The sequence below is a fragment of the Nansenia antarctica genome (genome assembly GCF_963989245.1).
Source record: "Nansenia antarctica genome assembly, chromosome: 7".
Taxonomy (NCBI): Eukaryota; Metazoa; Chordata; class Actinopteri; order Argentiniformes; family Microstomatidae; genus Nansenia; species Nansenia antarctica.
The window spans coordinates 8,391,795-8,417,908 of NC_137677.1; the positions used below are offsets into that span (position 1 = coordinate 8,391,795).

The window sequence follows — 26,114 nt, forward strand, 5'->3', positions numbered from 1 at the left end:
GAAAATTCCTCTCTCTCTCTCTCTCTCTGGACTGAGCCCAGGAATTATTTGCCGCTGCGCATGCCTTTTTTTTTTTCCTTCCTGTTTGTCCTTCACATTGAAAAGTGCAAATTGACCTGCCCGCCTGGGATTCGAACCCAGGACTACAAAGTCTACCTTGCGGCAGACTTACACACTGAGCTAACGAGCCAGTCATACAAACATATAAAAAAAAAAAATCTCGACATCTACTGGCCAGTGTGGAATCGCGGACATTGGCTGTCAGAGAATAGAATCCTATTATCCCATTTCTCTCTTCCTCTAGAATGACCTGTCGTTGTCTGTGTGTGTCTGTGTGTGTCTGTCTTTATTGAAATTGACAAGAAATGATGGACAATGACTCCACGCGGGGCTCGATCCTGGGTGGCTGCACGTCTCTCTCTCTGTCTGTCTTCTGAGACACAGGAGGGACTTCCGCATTAGCGGTGTTAGCTTAGCAATCTCGTTGTGTTTTAACTTCAGTTTAACATGACGGTCCACTGTGGCTCAGTTGGTAGAGCATGGCACTAACAACGCTTAGCTTGGGGCTTTGATTCCCACTGGGAATCCCATATATACTGAAATGTATGCACTCACAGCTAAATGGCATATTGTGGTGGGTTAACATAATTCACCCCCGGAACTAATAGTTGGGAGTATTGTTCCGTACGGAGGGTTAAGTGGGTGGTACTCGGTTTTAGTTCCTGTTTTAAGTGTGTGGTAACAACTGGTTCATGTCTGTTAATAAACGTCTAGCTGTGACATTTGATAAGCCGCCTCCGACTCCCGTCTCTCGGCACTACAATATATTATTATTATCGCAGTAGATGTTATTATCTTCAGGACTCTTATCATGATGGACTGGTGTTTGAAATCAGATGGAGAGTAACACAGAGAAGTTGAAGGCAGAAGCGGAGGGGCGTATCCTAGCAATGATGGAGAAAGAGGAGAAGCTACGCAAGCAGGTCCATGAGAAGAAGCGCCAGTATCTTCTTCTGGAAAAGCGCAAGCAGATGAACGACTTGCTGGATTTGCAGGTCAGAGGCCCGTTTCTGAGCCGTTTGATTTCTCTCCCATGGCATTTTGATTTGACTTAATGTCAACAACTTGTGTTGAACAATTGTGTTATCGTCTTTTTTTTTGTTGTATCTTCAACTGATACTAAATGAATGATTTGTGATTTTTAAAGTGGCATTGAAAAGGTTTATTGAAACATCCAAGTCTGTCATCAGCTCCAGGCTTTGATGAGGAATATGTGTGTGCTCTATTGTCCTCAGATCGCAGCATTGACTCCTGTGGCTGCAGCTGCCCAGCGCTTCACAGAAGAATACAAATCCTTTGGCACAGCAGTGGACACCACCCGCCATGAGCTGCCTGTCAAGAACCTCCACATTGAGGGGGACAGAAGAGAATTCCTGGGTTGGTTTAAGTTTATTTCCTTCAGTCAATGCAGCAGATTTCTGGGTTGGTTTAACTGTATTCCCTTCAGTCAATACAGCATACAGAGTTCAGAGCATTTGATAAAGAAAAAAAACAAAACAAAAAACAGTGAAAAAGACAAGAGTGAAATGGAATCCTGAAGAGGGTCAAGTTTTCTACACGTAAAAAAGGCGATTGTCTACAGTGTTTGTGGTCATTCCTGGTGACCATGCCCGTGATGAAACCCACGGTTCTTCTCGCCCTCTCAGGTAAAGCGGAGGCGAGCCTGAAGGAGAGTGAGGAAGTGTTACAGCAGTGCACCCTGGGAGGAGCTCTGCATGGCAACGCCACGTCTGCTGAGTGCCTGAGGGGAGTGAAGACTGCTGCCCAGGACATCAGTGAGCAGCTCTCAGGGTATGACCACAGTGTATCAGTAGAAATGAATGAATGAATGCTTTATTTCTCTTTTTGGAAACTTTTTTCGTCACAGATAGACATGCATACATTCGTTTTGTCACTGTTTAAGTTAGTCTGTTGATGTGACTGGTGACAAACAATTGACTCCTGGTTAGTGAATCTCATTAAATCTAACTTTAATGATTTTTTGGCATTCAAATGAAGGGTATGTGTTTAGTCTTTACTTTGCAAATGTTGCAGACTAAGCCTAGTTCTGACTGATACTTTCAACAGAAAGAATTAATCTTCATTGTGTTTTAATCTAGGACTAGACAGTCTAGGAAACCAGCGCTTGACGATTCATTTGTGAATGGAATCTAAGTAAATTGACACTATGGACAGGCAATGTGAAAGAAACGAGGAGGATATGAAATGAATGACTTGTTGTGATGTGACTTTGGTGCTGGTAGCTCCTCTGACCGTAGGGTGTCCTTCCCCCTCAGGGAGTTCTCAGCACTGCTGGAGCTGTCCTCCCTGGTCAGCCGCCAGACGGTCCACGTCCAGCAGTCTCTGGAGGAGGAGCAGCTTGGCCTGACCAGAGCACAGGCACTCTACTGTCCTGAACATTGAAGAACCTTGTGAAGAACCTTGTATAGAATGGCTATGAATTAATGAATATATTACTTTTTTTGTAAATTAAAATAGCGTGCGGCTCTCTCTAATTTCTTAACTGTTTGTCACTTGGGTCCAGCGACCGGGCTGGGAGTTATTTTTATGATATGCGCATCATTATGATGATGTCTCTATAAAGAAAACTTGTTTTGTAAATAAAATAAATCCTAATTGACTTCGGTTTCAACAACCTGTATTATTTGTTTGCAAATGCTTTTTACTCAGAAGTTACTACCCTGTTATTGTTTAAAACATAATCAATCCATTGTATGGAATTCATCATAATGTTGAATAATAATCTATTAATTTATCATAATGTTTTAAACTCTTTCACATGTGTTACTTCCTCTCCAAACATGGCTGATTTTTATTTATTTTATTTTATTTTATTTTAAATGAAGGCCTCCTTTAGGCTACAGGTTGTAGCAACACCTCCCTCTAGGGGGGGGAATACATACAGAAGTTGATGCAGGCAGAGAGAAGATATACAGGTGCTGGTCATATAATTAGAATATCATCAAAAAGTTGATTTATTTCAGTAATTCCATTCAAAAAGTGAAACTTGTATAATGTATACATTCATTCCACACAGACTGATATATTTCAAGTGTTTATTGCTTTTAATTTTGATGATTATTACTGACAACTAATGAAAACCCCAAATTCAGTATCTCAGAAAATTAGAATATTACTTAAGACCAATACAAAACAAGTTTTTTTTTAAAAATGTTGGCCAACTGAAAAGTATGAACATGGAAAGTATAAGCATGTACAGCACTCAATACTTAGTTGGGGCTCCTTATGCCTGAATTACTGCAGCAATGCGGCGTGGCATGGAGTCCATCAGTCTGTGGCACTGCTCAGGTGTTATGAGAGCCCATGGTTGCTCTGATAGTGGCCTTCAGCTCTTCTGCATTGTTGGGTCTGGCGCATCGCATCTTCCTCTTCACAATACCCCATAGATTTTCTATGGGGCTAATGTCAGGCGAGTTTGCTGGCCAATTAAGAACAGGGATACCATGGTCCTTAAACCAGGTACTGGTATCTTTGGCACTGTGTGCAGGTGCCAAGTCCTGTTGGAAAATGAAATCTGCATCTCCATAAAGTTGGTCAGCAGCAGGAAGCATTGAAGTGCTCTAAAACGTCCTGGTAGACGGCTGCGTTGACCCTGGACCTCAGAAAACACAGTGGACATGTGTTTCCCACGCATGATTGGCCATGAGGAAATGCATAAGATCTTAGGTGAGTTCCATAAAATGCTCTGGGTTCTTTCGTCTGCTAGGTGGTCATCACCAGCACAGTGCACACGCGCAAACACACACACGCACGCACACACGCGCACGCGCACGCGCGCACGCACGCGCACGCACACACGCACACGTGCACACGCGCACATACACACACGCGCGCACACACACACGCGCGCACGCACACACACACGCACACGTACACACACGCGCGCACGTACGCGCGCACGCACACACACGCGCACACACACACGCACACACACACGCGCACACACGCGCACGTACGCGCGCGCGCGCAAACACACACACGCGCGCGCACACACACGCGCACACGCGCAAACACACACACATGCACGCGCGCACACTCACACACGCACACACGCGCGCGCACGTACGCACGCACACACACGCACGCACGCACGCACACACACACGCACACGTACACACACGCACGCGCGCGCACGCGCAAACACACAAACGCGCGCACGCACGCACACGCACGCAAACGCACGCACATACACGCATGCTCACGCGCGCGCACGCGCACACACACGCACGTGCACGCACACACGCGCACACACACACGCGCGCACGCACACACACGCGCGCACGCACACACACACGCACACGTACACACACGCGCGCACGTACGCGCGAGCACGTACACACACACGCGCGCACGTACACACACGCGCGCACGTACGCGCGCACGCGTACACGCACGCGCACGCACACACGCGCAAACACACACGCACACGCACACACCCGCGCACGCACACACACGCGCAAACACACACGCGCACGTACGCGCACGCACGCGCACACGCACAAACACACACGCGCACACGCGCGCACACACACGCGCAAACACGCACACACACGCACGCACACACACACGCACGCGCACACACGCGCGCACACACACGCGCACATGCATACACACGCGCACGTACGCGCACACGCGCACGCACACGCGCACGCACGCGCAAACACACACACGCACACGCACGCTCAGGCACGCACGTACGCGCGCGCACACGCGCAAACACACACACACACGCACACACGCACACGTGCGCACACGCGCACGCGCACGCGCACGCGCACGCGCGCACGTACACACGCGCGCACGTACGCGCGCGCACACGCACACACACGCGCGCACGCACACACACGCGCACACTTAAGTCAAAGTGGGCGGAGCTTGTGTAAAAGTGGGCGGAGCTTAAGTCAAAGTGGGCACAACAACCACACACACGCGCACACACACGCGCACGCACGCTCACGCACACGCGCGCACGCACGCGCACGCGCACGCGCGCACACACACGCACACGCGCGCACGCACACACGCACGCGCACGTACACACACGCGCACGTACGTACGTGTGCACGCGCACACGTACACACACGCGCGCACGCACACACACGCACACACGCGCAAACACACACACACGCGCGCGCACACACACACGCGCGCACGCACACACACACGCGCGCACGCACACACACGCGCGCACGTACGCGCACACACACGCACGCGCACACGCGCACACACACGTGCGCTCCTCCCACTTTGATTTAAGCTCCGCCCACTTTGACTTAAGCTCCTCCCACTTTGACTTAAGCTCCTCCCACTTTGATTTAAGCTCCGCCCACTTTGACTTAAGCTCCTCCCACTTTGACTTAAGCTCCGCCCACTTTGCCTTAAGCTCCTCCCACTTTGACTTAAGCTCCTCCCACTTTGATTTAAGCTCCGCCCACTTTGACTTAAGCTCCTCCCACTTTGACTTAAGCTCCGCCCACTTTGCCTTAAGCTCCTCCCACTTTGATTTAAGCTCCGCCCACTTAGACTCAAGCTCCTCCCGCTTTGATTTAAGCTCCGCCCACTTTGACTTAAGCTCCTCCCACTTTGATTTAAGCTCCTCCCACTTTGATTTAAACTCCGCCCACTTTGACTTAAGCTCCTCCCACTTTGATTTAAGCTCCTCCCACTTTGATTTAAGCTCCTCCCACTTTGATTTAAGCTCCGCCCACTTTGACTTAAGCTCCTCCCACTTTGATTTAAGCTCCGCCCACTTTGCCTTAAGCTCCTCCCACTTTGACTTAAGCTCCTCCCACTTTGACTTAAGCTCCTCCCATTTTGACTTAAGCTCCTCCCACTTTGACTTAAGCTCCGCCCACTTTGCCTTAAGCTCCTCCCACTTTGATTTAAGCTCCGCCCACTTTGACTCAAGCTCCTCCCGCTTTGATTTAAGCTCCGCCCACTTTGACTTAAGCTCCTCCCACTTTGATTTAAGCTCCTCCCACTTTGATTTAAACTCCGCCCACTTTGACTTAAGCTCCTCCCACTTTGATTTAAGCTCCTCCCACTTTGATTTAAGCTCCGCCCACTTTGACTTAAGCTCCTCCCACTTTGATTTAAGCTCCGCCCACTTTGACTTAAGCTCCTCCCACTTTGATTTAAGCTCCTCCCACTTTGATTTAAGCTCCGCCCACTTTGACTTAAGCTCCTCCCACTTTGATTTAAGCTCCGCCCACTTTGACTTAAGCTCCTCCCACTTTGATTTAAGCTCCTCCCACTTTGATTTAAGCTCCTCCCACTTTGACTTAAGCTCCGCCCACTTTGACTTAAGCTCCTCCCACTTTGACTTAAGCTCCTCCCACTTTGATTTAAGCTCCTCCCACTTTGACTTAAGCTCCTCCCATTTTGACTTAAGCTCCTCCCATTTTGATTTAAGCTCCGCCCACTTTGACTTAAGCTCATCCCACTTTGATTTAAGCTCCGCCCACTTTGACTTAAGCTCCTCCCACTTTGATTTAAGCTCCGCCCACTTTGACTTAAGTTCCGCCCACTTTGACTTAAGCTCCGCCCACTTTGACTTAAGCTCCGCCCACTTTGACTTAAGCTCCTCCCACTTTGATTTAAGCTCCTCCCGCTTTGATTTAAGCTCCGCCCACTTTGATTTAAGCTCCGCCCACTTTGACTTAAGCTCATTACTTATAACTCCCCTCCTGAGTGAGCTAGAGGTCTGGTTTTCACATATGTGGAACATCTTGGTGAGACAAGTGTTTACTGAACGTTTCGGCTTGATCGGCCATTCGTAAGTGCAGAGAATTCATAACTCCCCTCCTAGCTGTGAGCTAGAGGTCTGGTTTTCACATATGTCGAACATCTTGGTGAGACAAGTGTTTACCCAGAGTTTCGGCTTGATCGGCCATTCGTGGCCCAAACGGGGAGCTTTGACGTAAGTGCGAAATCCGTAATTAAAGGGGGCGCCACGGAGCGACCGTTTGAGCTAGCGCCTCGAAACTCGGGGCACGCGACCGGACCCCTGTGACGCTTCATCGTGCCGATTTTTGGGTGACTGGGACTTTCTGGCACCGATTTCTGTTTTTCATCCTAGGCTTTCATCCTAGGGTGCAACTGCGTACAGTCTAGGTAGGTCGTTTGTTGGCAAATGAAAGAAAATTGGAATTAATCAATTAAGCCACTCCCACTTTGACACAAGCTCCGCCCACTAAATGTCTAAGCCACTCCCACTCCCACTTAAGCTCCGCCCACTTTGACACAAGCTCCGCCCACTTTGACACAAGCTCCGCCCACAATTTGAATTAATCAATTAAGCCCCTCCCACTTTGATTTAAGCTCCTCCCACTTTGACTTAAGCTCCGCCCACTTTGACTTAAGCTCCTCCCACTTTGACTTAAGCTCCTCCCACTTTGACTTAAGCTCCTCCCACTTTGACTTAAGCGGCTCCCACTTTGATTTAAGCTCCTCCCACTTTGATTTAAGCTCCTCCCACTTTGACTTAAGCTCCTCCCACTTTGACTTAAGCTCCTCCCACTTTGATTTAAGCTCCTCCCACTTTGATTTAAGCTCCTCCCACTTTGACTTAAGCTCAGCCCACTCTGACTTAAGCTCCGCCCACTCTGACTTAAGCTCCTCCCACTTTGATTTAAGCTCCGCCCACTTTGACTTAAGCTCCGCCCACTTTGACTTAAGCTCCTCCCACTTTGACTTAAGCTCCACCCACTCTGACTTAAGCTCCGCCCACTCTGACTTAAGCTCCTCCCACTTTGATTTAAGCTCCGCCCACTTTGACTTAAGCTCCGTCCACTTTGACTTAAGCTCCTCCCACTTTGACTTAAGCTCCTCACACTTTGATTTAAGCTCCGCCCACTTTGACTTACGCTCCTCCCACTTTGATTTAAGCTCCGCCCACTTTGACTTAAGCTCCTCCCACTTTGATTTAAGCTCCGCCCACTTTGACTTAAGCTCCGCCCACTCATTAGCATGAAGCTCATTAACATGAAGCTAATTAACATACAGCTAATTAACATACAGCTCATTAACATACAGCTCATTAACATACAGCTCATTAGCACGAATTTCATTAACATACAGCTCATTAACATACAGCTCATTAACATACACACACAGACACACGTATACACACACAGAGACACACACAGCTAATTAACATACAGCTCATTAACATACAGCTCATTAACATACAGCTCATTAACATACAGCTCATTAGCATACAGCTCATTAGCATGAAGCTCATTAGCATGCAGCTCATAAACATATACACAGACACACGTATACACACAGAGACATTAGCATGAAGCTCATTAACATACAGCTCATTAACATACAGCTCATTAACATACACACACACAGCTAATTAACATACAGCTAATTAACATACAGCTCATTAACATACAGCTCATTAACATACATAAACATACACATACATACTCATACACACACATCCACACATACACACATACTCATATCCACATACTCATACATCCACACACATACTCATACACACACATCCACACACATATACACATACTCACACATCCACACACATACTCATACACACATCCACATATACACATACTCATACACACACATCCACACTCATACACACACATCCACACACACTCATACAGCTCATTAACACATATATACACACACATCCAGTCACACGGTGAGACACATTGAATGTAGACATCCAGTCACACACGCGCACAGACACGTCCAGCAGGTCTGATAATGGTCTGACTGGATTCGCCTCGAAGAGTAGATGTTCTTTGGTGTGTTTGGTGTCCAAAACGGTCATTGCATTCCCCCATAGAGACTCGGGCCGGTAGACGCACTGACACAGAAGAAGAAGAAAAAAAAAAAAAAAAAAAAAATATTTTGAGGCGGGATTTTTCAAAAATATATTTTCAAAAGGGAAAATTCCTCTCTCTCTCTCTCTCTGGACTGAGCCCAGGAATTATTTGCCGCTGCGCATGCCTTTTTTTTTTCCCTTCCTGTTTGTCCTTCACATTGAAAAGTGCAAATTGACCTGCCCGCCTGGGATTCGAACCCAGGACTACAAAGTCTACCTTGCGGCAGACTTACACACTGAGCTAACGAGCCAGTCATACAAACATATAAAAAAAAAAAATCTCGACATCTACTGGCCAGTGTGGAATCGCGGACATTGGCTGTCAGAGAATAGAATCCTATTATCCCATTTCTCTCTTCCTCTAGAATGACCTGTCGTTGTCTGTGTGTGTCTGTGTGTGTCTGTCTTTATTGAAATTGACAAGAAATGATGGACAATGACTCCACGCGGGGCTCGATCCTGGGTGGCTGCACGTCTCTCTCTCTGTCTGTCTTCTGAGACACAGGAGGGACTTCCGCATTAGCGGTGTTAGCTTAGCAATCTCGTTGTGTTTTAACTTCAGTTTAACATGACGGTCCACTGTGGCTCAGTTGGTAGAGCATGGCACTAACAACGCTTAGCTTGGGGCTTTGATTCCCACTGGGAATCCCATATATACTGAAATGTATGCACTCACAGCTAAATGGCATATTGTGGTGGGTTAACATAATTCACCCCCGGAACTAATAGTTGGGAGTATTGTTCCGTACGGAGGGTTAAGTGGGTGGTACTCGGTTTTAGTTCCTGTTTTAAGTGTGTGGTAACAACTGGTTCATGTCTGTTAATAAACGTCTAGCTGTGACATTTGATAAGCCGCCTCCGACTCCCGTCTCTCGGCACTACAATATATTATTATTATCGCAGTAGATGTTATTATCTTCAGGACTCTTATCATGATGGACTGGTGTTTGAAATCAGATGGAGAGTAACACAGAGAAGTTGAAGGCAGAAGCGGAGGGGCGTATCCTAGCAATGACGGAGAAAGAGGAGAAGCTACGCAAGCAGGTCCATGAGAAGAAGCGCCAGTATCTTCTTCTGGAAAAGCGCAAGCAGATGAACGACTTGCTGGATTTGCAGGTCAGAGGCCCGTTTCTGAGCCGTTTGATTTCTCTCCCATGGCATTTTGATTTGACTTAATGTCAACAACTTGTGTTGAACAATTATGTTATCGTCTTTTTTTTTGTTGTATCTTCAACTGATACTAAATGAATGATTTGTGATTTTTAAAGTGGCATTGAAAAGGTTTATTGAAACATCCAAGTCTGTCATCAGCTCCAGGCTTTGATGAGGAATATGTGTGTGCTCTATTGTCCTCAGATCGCAGCATTGACTCCTGTGGCTGCAGCTGCCCAGCGCTTCACAGAAGAATACAAATCCTTTGGCACAGCAGTGGACACCACCCGCCATGAGCTGCCTGTCAAGAACCTCCACATTGAGGGGGACAGAAGAGAATTCCTGGGTTGGTTTAAGTTTATTTCCTTCAGTCAATGCAGCAGATTTCTGGGTTGGTTTAACTGTATTCCCTTCAGTCAATACAGCATACAGAGTTCAGAGCATTTGATAAAGAAAAAAACAAGAGTGAAATGGAATCCTGAAGAGGGTGAAGTTTTCTACACGTAAAAAAGGCGATTGTCTACAGTGTTTGTGGTCATTCCTGGTGACCATGCCCGTGATGAAACCCACGGTTCTTCTCGCCCTCTCAGGTAAAGCGGAGGCGAGCCTGAAGGAGAGTGAGGAAGTGTTACAGCAGTGCACCCTGGGAGGAGCTCTGCATGGCAACGCCACGTCTGCTGAGTGCCTGAGGGGAGTGAAGACTGCTGCCCAGGACATCAGTGAGCAGCTCTCAGGGTATGACCACAGTGTATCAGTAGAAATGAATGAATGAATGCTTTATTTCTCTTTTTGGAAACTTTTTTCGTCACAGATAGACATGCATACATTCGTTTTGTCACTGCTTAAGTTAGTCTGTTGATGTGACTGGTGACAAACAATTGACTCCTGGTTAGTGAATCTCATTAAATCTAACTTTAATGATTTTTTGGCATTCAAATGAAGGGTATGTGTTTAGTCTTTACTTTGCAAATGTTGCAGACTAAGCCTAGTTCTCTGACTGTACTTTCAACAGAAAGAATGAATCTTCATTGTGTTTTAATCTAGGACTAGACAGTCTAGGAAACCAGCGCTTGACGATTCATTTGTGAATGGAATCTAAGTAAATTGACACTATGGACAGGCAATGTGAAAGAAACGAGGAGGATATGAAATGAATGACTTGTTGTGATGTGACTTTGGTGCTGGTAGCTCCTCTGACCGTAGGGTGTCCTTCCCCCTCAGGGAGTTCTCAGCACTGCTGGAGCTGTCCTCCCTGGTCAGCCGCCAGACGGTCCACATCCAGCAGGCTCTGGAGGAGGAGCAGCTTGGCCTGACCAGAGCACAGGCACTCTACTGTCCTGAACATTGAAGAACCTTGTGAAGAACCTTGTATAGAATGGCTATGAATGAATGAATATATTACTTTTTTTGTAAATTAAAATAGCGTGCGGCTCTCTCTAATTTCTTAACTGTTTGTCACTTGGGTCCAGCGACCGGGCTGGGAGTTATTTTTATGATATGCGCATCATTATGATGATGTCTCTATAAAGAAAACTTGTTTTGTAAATAAAATAAATCCTAATTGACTTCGGTTTCAACAACCTGTATTATTTGTTTGCAAATGCTTTTTACTCAGAAGTGACTACCCTGTTATTGTTTAAAACATAATCAATCCATTGTATGGAATTCATCATAATGTTGAATAATAATCTATTAATTTATCATAATGTTTTAAACTCTTTCACATTTGTTACTTCCTCTCCAAACATGGCTGATTTTTATTTATTTTATTTTATTTTAAATGAAGGCCTCCTTTAGGCTACAGGTTGTAGCAACACCTCCCTCTAGGGGGGGGAATACATACAGAAGTTGATGCAGGCAGAGAGAAGATATACAGGTGCTGGTCATATAATTAGAATATCATCAAAAAGTTGATTTATTTCAGTAATTCCATTCAAAAAGTGAAACTTGTATAATGTATACATTCATTCCACACAGACTGATATATTTCAAGTGTTTATTGCTTTTAATTTTGATGATTATTACTGACAACTAATGAAAACCCCAAATTCAGTATCTCAGAAAATTAGAATATTACTTAAGACCAATACAAAACAAGTTTTTTTTTAAAAATGTTGGCCAACTGAAAAGTATGAACATGGAAAGTATAAGCATGTACAGCACTCAATACTTAGTTGGGGCTCCTTATGCCTGAATTACTGCAGCAATGCGGCGTGGCATGGAGTCCATCAGTCTGTGGCACTGCTCAGGTGTTATGAGAGCCCATGGTTGCTCTGATAGTGGCCTTCAGCTCTTCTGCATTGTTGGGTCTGGCGCATCGCATCTTCCTCTTCACAATACCCCATAGATTTTCTATGGGGCTAATGTCAGGCGAGTTTGCTGGCCAATTAAGAACAGGGATACCATGGTCCTTAAACCAGGTACTGGTATCTTTGGCACTGTGTGCAGGTGCCAAGTCCTGTTGGAAAATGAAATCTGCATCTCCATAAAGTTGGTCAGCAGCAGGAAGCATTGAAGTGCTCTAAAACGTCCTGGTAGACGGCTGCGTTGACCCTGGACCTCAGAAAACACAGTGGACATGTGTTTCCCACGCATGATTGGCCATGAGGAAATGCATAAGATCTTAGGTGAGTTCCATAAAATGCTCTGGGTTCTTTCGTCTGCTAGGTGGTCATCACCAGCACAGTGCACACGCGCAAACACACACACGCACGCACACACGCGCACGCGCACGCGCGCACGCACGCGCACGCACACACGCACACGTGCACACGCGCACATACACACACGCACGCACACACACACGCACACGTACACACACGCGCGCACGTACGCGCGCACGCACACACACGCGCACACACACACGCACACACACACGCGCACACACGCGCACGTACGCGCGCGCGCGCAAACACACACACGCGCGCGCACACACACGCGCACACGCGCAAACACACACACATGCACGCGCGCACACTCACACACGCACACACGCGCGCGCACGTACGCACGCACACACACGCACGCACGCACGCACACACACACGCACACGTACACACACGCACGCGCGCGCACGCGCAAACACACAAACGCGCGCGCACGCACGCACACGCACGCAAACGCACGCACATACACGCATGCTCACGCACGCGCACGCGCACACACACGCACGTGCACGCACACACGCGCACACACACACGCGCGCACGCACACACACGCGCGCACGCACACACACACGCACACGTACACACACGCGCGCACGTACGCGCGAGCACGTACACACACACGCGCGCACGTACACACACGCGCGCACGTACGCGCGCACGCGTACACGCACGCGCACGCACACACGCGCAAACACACACGCACACGCACACACCCGCGCACGCACACACACGCGCAAACACACACACGCGCACGTACGCGCACGCACGCGCACACGCACAAACACACACGCGCACACGCGCGCACACACACGCGCAAACACGCACACACACACGCGCGCACACACACGCGCACATGCATACACACGCGCACGTACGCGCACACGCGCACGCACACGCGCACGCACGCGCAAACACACACACGCACACGCACGCTCAGGCACGCACGTACGCGCGCGCACACGCGCAAACACACACACACACGCACACACGCACACGTGCGCACACGCGCACGCGCACGCGCACGCGCACACGTACACACGCGCGCACGTACGCGCGCGCGCACGCACACACACGCGCACACTTAAGTCAAAGTGGGCGGAGCTTGTGTAAAAGTGGGCGGAGCTTAAGTCAAAGTGGGCACAACAACCACACACACGCGCACACACACGCGCACGCACGCTCACGCACACGCGCGCACGCACGCACGCGCACGCGCACGCACGCACGCACACACACGCACACGCGCGCACGCACACACGCACGCGCACGTACACACACGCGCACGTACGTACGTGTGCACGCGCACACGTACACACACGCGCGCACGCACACACACGCACACACGCGCAAACACACACACACGCGCGCGCACACACACACGCGCGCACGCACACACACACGCGCGCACGCACACACACGCGCGCACGTACGCGCACACACACGCACGCGCACACGCGCACACACACGTGCGCTCCTCCCACTTTGATTTAAGCTCCGCCCACTTTGACTTAAGCTCCTCCCACTTTGACTTAAGCTCCTCCCACTTTGATTTAAGCTCCGCCCACTTTGACTTAAGCTCCTCCCACTTTGACTTAAGCTCCGCCCACTTTGCCTTAAGCTCCTCCCACTTTGACTTAAGCTCCTCCCACTTTGATTTAAGCTCCGCCCACTTTGACTTAAGCTCCTCCCACTTTGACTTAAGCTCCGCCCACTTTGCCTTAAGCTCCTCCCACTTTGATTTAAGCTCCGCCCACTTAGACTCAAGCTCCTCCCGCTTTGATTTAAGCTCCGCCCACTTTGACTTAAGCTCCTCCCACTTTGATTTAAGCTCCTCCCACTTTGATTTAAACTCCGCCCACTTTGACTTAAGCTCCTCCCACTTTGATTTAAGCTCCTCCCACTTTGATTTAAGCTCCTCCCACTTTGATTTAAGCTCCGCCCACTTTGACTTAAGCTCCTCCCACTTTGATTTAAGCTCCGCCCACTTTGCCTTAAGCTCCTCCCACTTTGACTTAAGCTCCTCCCACTTTGACTTAAGCTCCTCCCATTTTGACTTAAGCTCCTCCCACTTTGACTTAAGCTCCGCCCACTTTGCCTTAAGCTCCTCCCACTTTGATTTAAGCTCCGCCCACTTTGACTCAAGCTCCTCCCGCTTTGATTTAAGCTCCGCCCACTTTGACTTAAGCTCCTCCCACTTTGATTTAAGCTCCTCCCACTTTGATTTAAGCTCCGCCCACTTTGACTTAAGCTCCTCCCACTTTGATTTAAGCTCCGCCCACTTTGACTTAAGCTCCTCCCACTTTGATTTAAGCTCCTCCCACTTTGATTTAAGCTCCGCCCACTTTGACTTAAGCTCCTCCCACTTTGATTTAAGCTCCGCCCACTTTGACTTAAGCTCCTCCCACTTTGATTTAAGCTCCTCCCACTTTGATTTAAGCTCCTCCCACTTTGACTTAAGCTCCGCCCACTTTGACTTAAGCTCCTCCCACTTTGACTTAAGCTCCTCCCACTTTGATTTAAGCTCCTCCCACTTTGACTTAAGCTCCTCCCATTTTGACTTAAGCTCCTCCCATTTTGATTTAAGCTCCGCCCACTTTGACTTAAGCTCATCCCACTTTGATTTAAGCTCCGCCCACTTTGACTTAAGCTCCTCCCACTTTGATTTAAGCTCCGCCCACTTTGACTTAAGTTCCGCCCACTTTGACTTAAGCTCCGCCCACTTTGACTTAAGCTCCTCCCACTTTGACTTAAGCTCCTCCCACTTTGACTTAAGCTCCGCCCACTTTGACTTAAGCTCCGCCCACTTTGACTTAAGCTCCGCCCACTTTGACTTAAGCTCCGCCCACTTTGACTTAAGCTCCGCCCACTTTGACTTAAGCTCCTCCCACTTTGATTTAAGCTCCTCCCGCTTTGATTTAAGCTCCGCCCACTTTGATTTAAGCTCCGCCCACTTTGACTTAAGCTCATTACTTATAACTCCCCTCCTGAGTGAGCTAGAGGTCTGGTTTTCACATATGTGGAACATCTTGGTGAGACAAGTGTTTACTGAACGTTTCGGCTTGATCGGCCATTCGTAAGTGCAGAGAATTCATAACTCCCCTCCTAGCTGTGAGCTAGAGGTCTGGTTTTCACATATGTCGAACATCTTGGTGAGACAAGTGTTTACCCAGAGTTTCGGCTTGATCGGCCATTCGTGGCCCAAACGGGGAGCTTTGACGTAAGTGCGAAATCCGTAATTAAAGGGGGCGCCACGGAGCGACCGTTTGAGCTAGCGCCTCGAAACTCGGGGCACGCGACCGGACCCCTGTGACGCTTCATCGTGCCGATTTTTGGGTGACTGGGACTTTCTGGCACCGATTTCTGTTTTTCATCCTAGGCTTTCATCCTAGGGTGCAACTGCGTACAGTCTAGGTAGGTCGTTTGTTGGCAAATGAAAGAAAATTGGAATTAATCAATTAAGCCACTCCCACTTTGACACAAGCTCCGCCCACTAAATGTCTAAGCCACTCCCACTCCCACTTAAGCTCCGCCCACTTTGACACAAGCTCCGCCCACTTTGACACAAGCTCCGCCCACAATTTGAATTAATCAATTAAGCCCCTCCCACTTTGATTTAAGCTCCTCCCACTTTGACTTAAGCTCCGCCCACTTTGACTTAAGCTCCTCCCACTTTGACTTAAGCTCCTCCCACTTTGACTTAAGCTCCTCCCACTTTGACTTAAGCGGCTCCCACTTTGATTTAAGCTCCTCCCACTTTGATTTAAGCTCCTCCCACTTTGACTTAAGCTCCTCCCACTTTGACTTAAGCTCCTCCCACTTTGATTTAAGCTCCTCCCACTTTGATTTAAGCTCCTCCCACTTTGACTTAAGCTCAGCCCACTCTGACTTAAGCTCCGCCCACTCTGACTTAAGCTCCTCCCACTTTGATTTAAGCTCCGCCCACTTTGACTTAAGCTCCGCCCACTTTGACTTAAGCTCCTCCCACTTTGACTTAAGCTCCACCCACTCTGACTTAAGCTCCGCCCACTCTGACTTAAGCTCCTCCCACTTTGATTTAAGCTCCGCCCACTTTGACTTAAGCTCCGTCCACTTTGACTTAAGCTCCTCCCACTTTGACTTAAGCTCCTCACACTTTGATTTAAGCTCCGCCCACTTTGACTTACGCTCCTCCCACTTTGATTTAAGCTCCGCCCACTTTGACTTAAGCTCCTCCCACTTTGATTTAAGCTCCGCCCACTTTGACTTAAGCTCCGCCCACTCATTAGCATGAAGCTCATTAACATGAAGCTAATTAACATACAGCTAATTAACATACAGCTCATTAACATACAGCTCATTAACATACAGCTCATTAGCACGAATTTCATTAACATACAGCTCATTAACATACAGCTCATTAACATACACACACAGACACACGTATACACACACAGAGACACACACAGCTAATTAACATACAGCTCATTAACATACAGCTCATTAACATACAGCTCATTAACATACAGCTCATTAGCATACAGCTCATTAGCATGAAGCTCATTAGCATGCAGCTCATAAACATATACACAGACACACGTATACACACAGAGACATTAGCATGAAGCTCATTAACATACAGCTCATTAACATACAGCTCATTAACATACACACACACAGCTAATTAACATACAGCTAATTAACATACAGCTCATTAACATACAGCTCATTAACATACATAAACATACACATACATACTCATACACACACATCCACACATACACACATACTCATATCCACATACTCATACATCCACACACATACTCATACACACACATCCACACACATATACACATACTCACACATCCACACACATACTCATACACACATCCACATATACACATACTCATACACACACATCCACACTCATACACACACATCCACACACACTCATACAGCTCATTAACACATATATACACACACATCCAGTCACACGGTGAGACACATTGAATGTAGACATCCAGTCACACACGCGCACAGACACGTCCAGCAGGTCTGATAATGGTCTGACTGGATTCGCCTCGAAGAGTAGATGTTCTTTGGTGTGTTTGGTGTCCAAAACGGTCATTGCATTCCCCCATAGAGACTCGGGCCGGTAGACGCACTGACACAGAAGAAGAAGAAAAAAAAAAAAAAAAAAAAAATATTTTGAGGCGGGATTTTTCAAAAATATATTTTCAAAAGGGAAAATTCCTCTCTCTCTCTCTCTCTCTGGACTGAGCCCAGGAATTATTTGCCGCTGCGCATGCCTTTTTTTTTTTCCCTTCCTGTTTGTCCTTCACATTGAAAAGTGCAAATTGACCTGCCCGCCTGGGATTCGAACCCAGGACTACAAAGTCTACCTTGCGGCAGACTTACACACTGAGCTAACGAGCCAGTCATACAAACATATAAAAAAAAAAAATCTCGACATCTACTGGCCAGTGTGGAATCGCGGACATTGGCTGTCAGAGAATAGAATCCTATTATCCCATTTCTCTCTTCCTCTAGAATGACCTGTCGTTGTCTGTGTGTGTCTGTGTGTGTCTGTCTTTATTGAAATTGACAAGAAATGATGGACAATGACTCCACGCGGGGCTCGATCCTGGGTGGCTGCACGTCTCTCTCTCTGTCTGTCTTCTGAGACACAGGAGGGACTTCCGCATTAGCGGTGTTAGCTTAGCAATCTCGTTGTGTTTTAACTTCAGTTTAACATGACGGTCCACTGTGGCTCAGTTGGTAGAGCATGGCACTAACAACGCTTAGCTTGGGGCTTTGATTCCCACTGGGAATCCCATATATACTGAAATGTATGCACTCACAGCTAAATGGCATATTGTGGTGGGTTAACATAATTCACCCCCGGAACTAATAGTTGGGAGTATTGTTCCGTACGGAGGGTTAAGTGGGTGGTACTCGGTTTTAGTTCCTGTTTTAAGTGTGTGGTAACAACTGGTTCATGTCTGTTAATAAACGTCTAGCTGTGACATTTGATAAGCCGCCTCCGACTCCCGTCTCTCGGCACTACAATATATTATTATTATCGCAGTAGATGTTATTATCTTCAGGACTCTTATCATGATGGACTGGTGTTTGAAATCAGATGGAGAGTAACACAGAGAAGTTGAAGGCAGAAGCGGAGGGGCGTATCCTAGCAATGACGGAGAAAGAGGAGAAGCTACGCAAGCAGGTCCATGAGAAGAAGCGCCAGTATCTTCTTCTGGAAAAGCGCAAGCAGATGAACGACTTGCTGGATTTGCAGGTCAGAGGCCCGTTTCTGAGCCGTTTGATTTCTCTCCCATGGCATTTTGATTTGACTTAATGTCAACAACTTGTGTTGAACAATTATGTTATCGTCTTTTTTTTTGTTGTATCTTCAACTGATACTAAATGAATGATTTGTGATTTTTAAAGTGGCATTGAAAAGGTTTATTGAAACATCCAAGTCTGTCATCAGCTCCAGGCTTTGATGAGGAATATGTGTGTGCTCTATTGTCCTCAGATCGCAGCATTGACTCCTGTGGCTGCAGCTGCCCAGCGCTTCACAGAAGAATACAAATCCTTTGGCACAGCAGTGGACACCACCCGCCATGAGCTGCCTGTCAAGAACCTCCACATTGAGGGGGACAGAAGAGAATTCCTGGGTTGGTTTAAGTTTATTTCCTTCAGTCAATGCAGCAGATTTCTGGGTTGGTTTAACTGTATTCCCTTCAGTCAATACAGCATACAGAGTTCAGAGCATTTGATAAAGAAAAAAACAAGAGTGAAATGGAATCCTGAAGAGGGTGAAGTTTTCTACACGTAAAAAAGGCGATTGTCTACAGTGTTTGTGGTCATTCCTGGTGACCATGCCCGTGATGAAACCCACGGTTCTTCTCGCCCTCTCAGGTAAAGCGGAGGCGAGCCTGAAGGAGAGTGAGGAAGTGTTACAGCAGTGCACCCTGGGAGGAGCTCTGCATGGCAACGCCACGTCTGCTGAGTGCCTGAGGGGAGTGAAGACTGCTGCCCAGGACATCAGTGAGCAGCTCTCAGGGTATGACCACAGTGTATCAGTAGAAATGAATGAATGAATGCTTTATTTCTCTTTTTGGAAACTTTTTTCGTCACAGATAGACATGCATACATTCGTTTTGTCACTGCTTAAGTTAGTCTGTTGATGTGACTGGTGACAAACAATTGACTCCTGGTTAGTGAATCTCATTAAATCTAACTTTAATGATTTTTTGGCATTCAAATGAAGGGTATGTGTTTAGTCTTTACTTTGCAAATGTTGCAGACTAAGCCTAGTTCTCTGACTGTACTTTCAACAGAAAGAATGAATCTTCATTGTGTTTTAATCTAGGACTAGACAGTCTAGGAAACCAGCGCTTGACGATTCATTTGTGAATGGAATCTAAGTAAATTGACACTATGGACAGGCAATGTGAAAGAAACGAGGAGGATATGAAATGAATGACTTGTTGTGATGTGACTTTGGTGCTGGTAGCTCCTCTGACCGTAGGGTGTCCTTCCCCCTCAGGGAGTTCTCAGCACTGCTGGAGCTGTCCTCCCTGGTCAGCCGCCAGACGGTCCACATCCAGCAGGCTCTGGAGGAGGAGCAGCTTGGCCTGACCAGAGCACAGGCACTCTACTGTCCTGAACATTGAAGAACCTTGTGAAGAACCTTGTATAGAATGGCTATGAATGAATGAATATATTACTTTTTTTGTAAATTAAAATAGCGTGCGGCTCTCTCTAATTTCTTAACTGTTTGTCACTTGGGTCCAGCGACCGGGCTGGGAGTTATTTTTATGATATGCGCATCATTATGATGATGTCTCTATAAAGAAAACTTGTTTTGTAAATAAAATAAATCCTAATTGACTTCGGTTTCAACAACCTGTATTATTTGTTTGCAAATGCTTTTTACTCAGAAGTGACTACCCTGTTATTGTTTAAAACATAATCAATCCATTGTATGGAATTCATCATAATGTTGAATAATAATCTATTAATTTATCATAATGTTTTAAACTCTTTCACATTTGTTACTTCCTCTCCAAACATGGCTGATTTTTATTTATTTTATTTTATTTTAAATGAAGGCCTCCTTTAGGCTACAGGTTGTAGCAACACCTCCCTCTAGGGGGGGGAATACATACAGAAGTTGATGCAGGCAGAGAGAAGATATACAGGTGCTGGTCATATAATTAGAATATCATCAAAAAGTTGATTTATTTCAGTAATTCCATTCAAAAAGTGAAACTTGTATAATGTATACATTCATTCCACACAGACTGATATATTTCAAGTGTTTATTGCTTTTAATTTTGATGATTATTACTGACAACTAATGAAAACCCCAAATTCAGTATCTCAGAAAATTAGAATATTACTTAAGACCAATACAAAACAAGTTTTTTTTTAAAAATGTTGGCCAACTGAAAAGTATGAACATGGAAAGTATAAGCATGTACAGCACTCAATACTTAGTTGGGGCTCCTTATGCCTGAATTACTGCAGCAATGCGGCGTGGCATGGAGTCCATCAGTCTGTGGCACTGCTCAGGTGTTATGAGAGCCCAGGTTGCTCTGATAGTGGCCTTCAGCTCTTCTGCATTGTTGGGTCTGGCGCATCGCATCTTCCTCTTCACAATACCCCATAGATTTTCTATGGGGCTAATGTCAGGCGAGTTTGCTGGCCAATTAAGAACAGGGATACCATGGTCCTTAAACCAGGTACTGGTATCTTTGGCACTGTGTGCAGGTGCCAAGTCCTGTTGGAAAATGAAATCTGCATCTCCATAAAGTTGGTCAGCAGCAGGAAGCATTGAAGTGCTCTAAAACGTCCTGGTAGACGGCTGCGTTGACCCTGGACCTCAGAAAACACAGTGGACATGTGTTTCCCACGCATGATTGGCCATGAGGAAATGCATAAGATCTTAGGTGAGTTCCATAAAATGCTCTGGGTTCTTTCGTCTGCTAGGTGGTCATCACCAGCACAGTGCACACGCGCAAACACACACACGCACGCACACACGCGCACGCGCACGCGCGCACGCACGCGCACGCACACACGCACACGTGCACACGCGCACATACACACACGCACGCACACACACACGCACACGTACACACACGCGCGCACGTACGCGCGCACGCACACACACGCGCACACACACACGCACACACACACGCGCACACACGCGCACGTACGCGCGCGCGCGCAAACACACACACGCGCGCGCACACACACGCGCACACGCGCAAACACACACACATGCACGCGCGCACACTCACACACGCACACACGCGCGCGCACGTACGCACGCACACACACGCACGCACGCACGCACACACACACGCACACGTACACACACGCACGCGCGCGCACGCGCAAACACACAAACGCGCGCGCACGCACGCACACGCACGCAAACGCACGCACATACACGCATGCTCACGCACGCGCACGCGCACACACACGCACGTGCACGCACACACGCGCACACACACACGCGCGCACGCACACACACGCGCGCACGCACACACACACGCACACGTACACACACGCGCGCACGTACGCGCGAGCACGTACACACACACGCGCGCACGTACACACACGCGCGCACGTACGCGCGCACGCGTACACGCACGCGCACGCACACACGCGCAAACACACACGCACACGCACACACCCGCGCACGCACACACACGCGCAAACACACACACGCGCACGTACGCGCACGCACGCGCACACGCACAAACACACACGCGCACACGCGCGCACACACACGCGCAAACACGCACACACACGCACGCACACACACGCGCACATGCATACACACGCGCACGTACGCGCACACGCGCACGCACACGCGCACGCACGCGCAAACACACACACGCACACGCACGCTCAGGCACGCACGTACGCGCGCGCACACGCGCAAACACACACACACACGCACACACGCACACGTGCGCACACGCGCACGCGCACGCGCACGCGCACACGTACACACGCACGTACGCGCGCGCACACGCACACACACGCGCGCACGCACACACACGCGCACACTTAAGTCAAAGTGGGCGGAGCTTGTGTAAAAGTGGGCGGAGCTTAAGTCAAAGTGGGCACAACAACCACACACACGCGCACACACACGCGCACGCACGCTCACGCACACGCGCGCACGCACGCACGCGCACGCGCACGCGCACGCACGCACGCACACACACGCACACGCGCGCACGCACACACGCACGCGCACGTACACACACGCGCACGTACGTACGTGTGCACGCGCACACGTACACACACGCGCGCACGCACACACACGCACACACGCGCAAACACACACACACGCGCGCGCACACACACACGCGCGCACGCACACACACACGCGCGCACGCACACACACGCGCGCACGTACGCGCACACACACGCACGCGCACACGCGCACACACACGTGCGCTCCTCCCACTTTGATTTAAGCTCCGCCCACTTTGACTTAAGCTCCTCCCACTTTGACTTAAGCTCCTCCCACTTTGATTTAAGCTCCGCCCACTTTGACTTAAGCTCCTCCCACTTTGACTTAAGCTCCGCCCACTTTGCCTTAAGCTCCTCCCACTTTGACTTAAGCTCCTCCCACTTTGATTTAAGCTCCGCCCACTTTGACTTAAGCTCCTCCCACTTTGACTTAAGCTCCGCCCACTTTGCCTTAAGCTCCTCCCACTTTGATTTAAGCTCCGCCCACTTAGACTCAAGCTCCTCCCGCTTTGATTTAAGCTCCGCCCACTTTGACTTAAGCTCCTCCCACTTTGATTTAAGCTCCTCCCACTTTGATTTAAACTCCGCCCACTTTGACTTAAGCTCCTCCCACTTTGATTTAAGCTCCTCCCACTTTGATTTAAGCTCCTCCCACTTTGATTTAAGCTCCGCCCACTTTGACTTAAGCTCCTCCCACTTTGATTTAAGCTCCGCCCACTTTGCCTTAAGCTCCTCCCACTTTGACTTAAGCTCCTCCCACTTTGACTTAAGCTCCTCCCATTTTGACTTAAGCTCCTCCCACTTTGACTTAAGCTCCGCCCACTTTGCCTTAAGCTCCTCCCACTTTGATTTAAGCTCCGCCCACTTTGACTCAAGCTCCTCCCGCTTTGATTTAAGCTCCGCCCACTTTGACTTAAGCTCCTCCCACTTTGATTTAAGCTCCTCCCACTTTGATTTAAGCTCCGCCCACTTTGACTTAAGCTCCTCCCACTTTGATTTAAGCTCCGCCCACTTTGACTTAAGCTCCTCCCACTTTGATTTAAGCTCCTCCCACTTTGATTTAAGCTCCGCCCACTTTGACTTAAGCTCCTCCCACTTTGATTTAAGCTCCGCCCACTTTGACTTAAGCTCCTCCCACTTTGATTTAAGCTCCTCCCACTTTGATTTAAGCTCCTCCCACTTTGACTTAAGCTCCGCCCACTTTGACTTAAGCTCCTCCCACTTTGACTTAAGCTCCTCCCACTTTGATTTAAGCTCCTCCCACTTTGACTTAAGCTCCTCCCATTTTGACTTAAGCTCCTCCCATTTTGATTTAAGCTCCGCCCACTTTGACTTAAGCTCATCCCACTTTGATTTAAGCTCCGCCCACTTTGACTTAAGCTCCTCCCACTTTGATTTAAGCTCCGCCCACTTTGACTTAAGTTCCGCCCACTTTGACTTAAGCTCCGCCCACTTTGACTTAAGCTCCTCCCACTTTGACTTAAGCTCCTCCCACTTTGACTTAAGCTCCGCCCACTTTGACTTAAGCTCCGCCCACTTTGACTTAAGCTCCGCCCACTTTGACTTAAGCTCCGCCCACTTTGACTTAAGCTCCGCCCACTTTGACTTAAGCTCCTCCCACTTTGATTTAAGCTCCTCCCGCTTTGATTTAAGCTCCGCCCACTTTGATTTAAGCTCCGCCCACTTTGACTTAAGCTCATTACTTATAACTCCCCTCCTGAGTGAGCTAGAGGTCTGGTTTTCACATATGTGGAACATCTTGGTGAGACAAGTGTTTACTGAACGTTTCGGCTTGATCGGCCATTCGTAAGTGCAGAGAATTCATAACTCCCCTCCTAGCTGTGAGCTAGAGGTCTGGTTTTCACATATGTCGAACATCTTGGTGAGACAAGTGTTTACCCAGAGTTTCGGCTTGATCGGCCATTCGTGGCCCAAACGGGGAGCTTTGACGTAAGTGCGAAATCCGTAATTAAAGGGGGCGCCACGGAGCGACCGTTTGAGCTAGCGCCTCGAAACTCGGGGCACGCGACCGGACCCCTGTGACGCTTCATCGTGCCGATTTTTGGGTGACTGGGACTTTCTGGCACCGATTTCTGTTTTTCATCCTAGGCTTTCATCCTAGGGTGCAACTGCGTACAGTCTAGGTAGGTCGTTTGTTGGCAAATGAAAGAAAATTGGAATTAATCAATTAAGCCACTCCCACTTTGACACAAGCTCCGCCCACTAAATGTCTAAGCCACTCCCACTCCCACTTAAGCTCCGCCCACTTTGACACAAGCTCCGCCCACTTTGACACAAGCTCCGCCCACAATTTGAATTAATCAATTAAGCCCCTCCCACTTTGATTTAAGCTCCTCCCACTTTGACTTAAGCTCCGCCCACTTTGACTTAAGCTCCTCCCACTTTGACTTAAGCTCCTCCCACTTTGACTTAAGCTCCTCCCACTTTGACTTAAGCGGCTCCCACTTTGATTTAAGCTCCTCCCACTTTGATTTAAGCTCCTCCCACTTTGACTTAAGCTCCTCCCACTTTGACTTAAGCTCCTCCCACTTTGATTTAAGCTCCTCCCACTTTGATTTAAGCTCCTCCCACTTTGACTTAAGCTCAGCCCACTCTGACTTAAGCTCCGCCCACTCTGACTTAAGCTCCTCCCACTTTGATTTAAGCTCCGCCCACTTTGACTTAAGCTCCGCCCACTTTGACTTAAGCTCCTCCCACTTTGACTTAAGCTCCACCCACTCTGACTTAAGCTCCGCCCACTCTGACTTAAGCTCCTCCCACTTTGATTTAAGCTCCGCCCACTTTGACTTAAGCTCCGTCCACTTTGACTTAAGCTCCTCCCACTTTGACTTAAGCTCCTCACACTTTGATTTAAGCTCCGCCCACTTTGACTTACGCTCCTCCCACTTTGATTTAAGCTCCGCCCACTTTGACTTAAGCTCCTCCCACTTTGATTTAAGCTCCGCCCACTTTGACTTAAGCTCCGCCCACTCATTAGCATGAAGCTCATTAACATGAAGCTAATTAACATACAGCTAATTAACATACAGCTCATTAACATACAGCTCATTAACATACAGCTCATTAGCACG

At 48.1% G+C, this 26,114-nt stretch overlaps 3 protein-coding genes across 3 annotated transcripts; all 3 read left to right on the forward strand.

The window, feature by feature from the left end:
- Window positions 1-896: 896 nt before the first annotated feature.
- Window positions 897-2,669, forward strand: LOC308161662 (HAUS augmin-like complex subunit 8; the record flags this gene model as incomplete). The annotated part of the gene is made up of 4 exons (XM_080535705.1): window positions 897-1,055; window positions 1,296-1,437; window positions 1,707-1,851; window positions 2,337-2,669. 4 exons carry the CDS (start codon window positions 897-899, stop codon window positions 2,461-2,463), a joined length of 573 nt encoding a protein of 190 aa, XP_080391831.1. The 3' UTR covers window positions 2,464-2,669.
- Window positions 2,670-9,842: 7,173 nt separating this feature from the next.
- Window positions 9,843-11,558, forward strand: LOC308163020 (HAUS augmin-like complex subunit 8). Its single transcript, XM_080537189.1, has 4 exons — window positions 9,843-10,057; window positions 10,298-10,439; window positions 10,684-10,828; window positions 11,315-11,558. The coding sequence occupies exons 1-4, from the start codon at window positions 9,899-9,901 to the stop codon at window positions 11,439-11,441; spliced, it is 573 nt and encodes a 190-aa protein (XP_080393315.1). The 5' UTR covers window positions 9,843-9,898; the 3' UTR covers window positions 11,442-11,558.
- A 7,304-nt stretch (window positions 11,559-18,862) lies between these two features.
- Window positions 18,863-20,537, forward strand: LOC308161469 (HAUS augmin-like complex subunit 8). The gene is made up of 4 exons (XM_080535492.1): window positions 18,863-19,036; window positions 19,277-19,418; window positions 19,663-19,807; window positions 20,294-20,537. Exons 1-4 carry the CDS (start codon window positions 18,878-18,880, stop codon window positions 20,418-20,420), a joined length of 573 nt encoding a protein of 190 aa, XP_080391618.1. The 5' UTR covers window positions 18,863-18,877; the 3' UTR covers window positions 20,421-20,537.
- Window positions 20,538-26,114: the final 5,577 nt, after the last annotated feature.

Coding starts and splice junctions, on each gene's coding strand:
- LOC308163020 (XM_080537189.1), top strand. CDS start 9,899: ATGGAGAGTAACACAGAGAAGTTGAAGGCAGAAGCGGAGGGGCGTATC. Junction 10,440..10,683: donor GGACAGAAGAGAATTCCTGG/GTTGGTTTAAGT, acceptor TCGCCCTCTCAG/GTAAAGCGGAGGCGAGCCTG. Junction 10,829..11,314: donor ATCAGTGAGCAGCTCTCAGG/GTATGACCACAG, acceptor CTTCCCCCTCAG/GGAGTTCTCAGCACTGCTGG.
- LOC308161469 (XM_080535492.1), top strand. CDS start 18,878: ATGGAGAGTAACACAGAGAAGTTGAAGGCAGAAGCGGAGGGGCGTATC. Junction 19,419..19,662: donor GGACAGAAGAGAATTCCTGG/GTTGGTTTAAGT, acceptor TCGCCCTCTCAG/GTAAAGCGGAGGCGAGCCTG. Junction 19,808..20,293: donor ATCAGTGAGCAGCTCTCAGG/GTATGACCACAG, acceptor CTTCCCCCTCAG/GGAGTTCTCAGCACTGCTGG.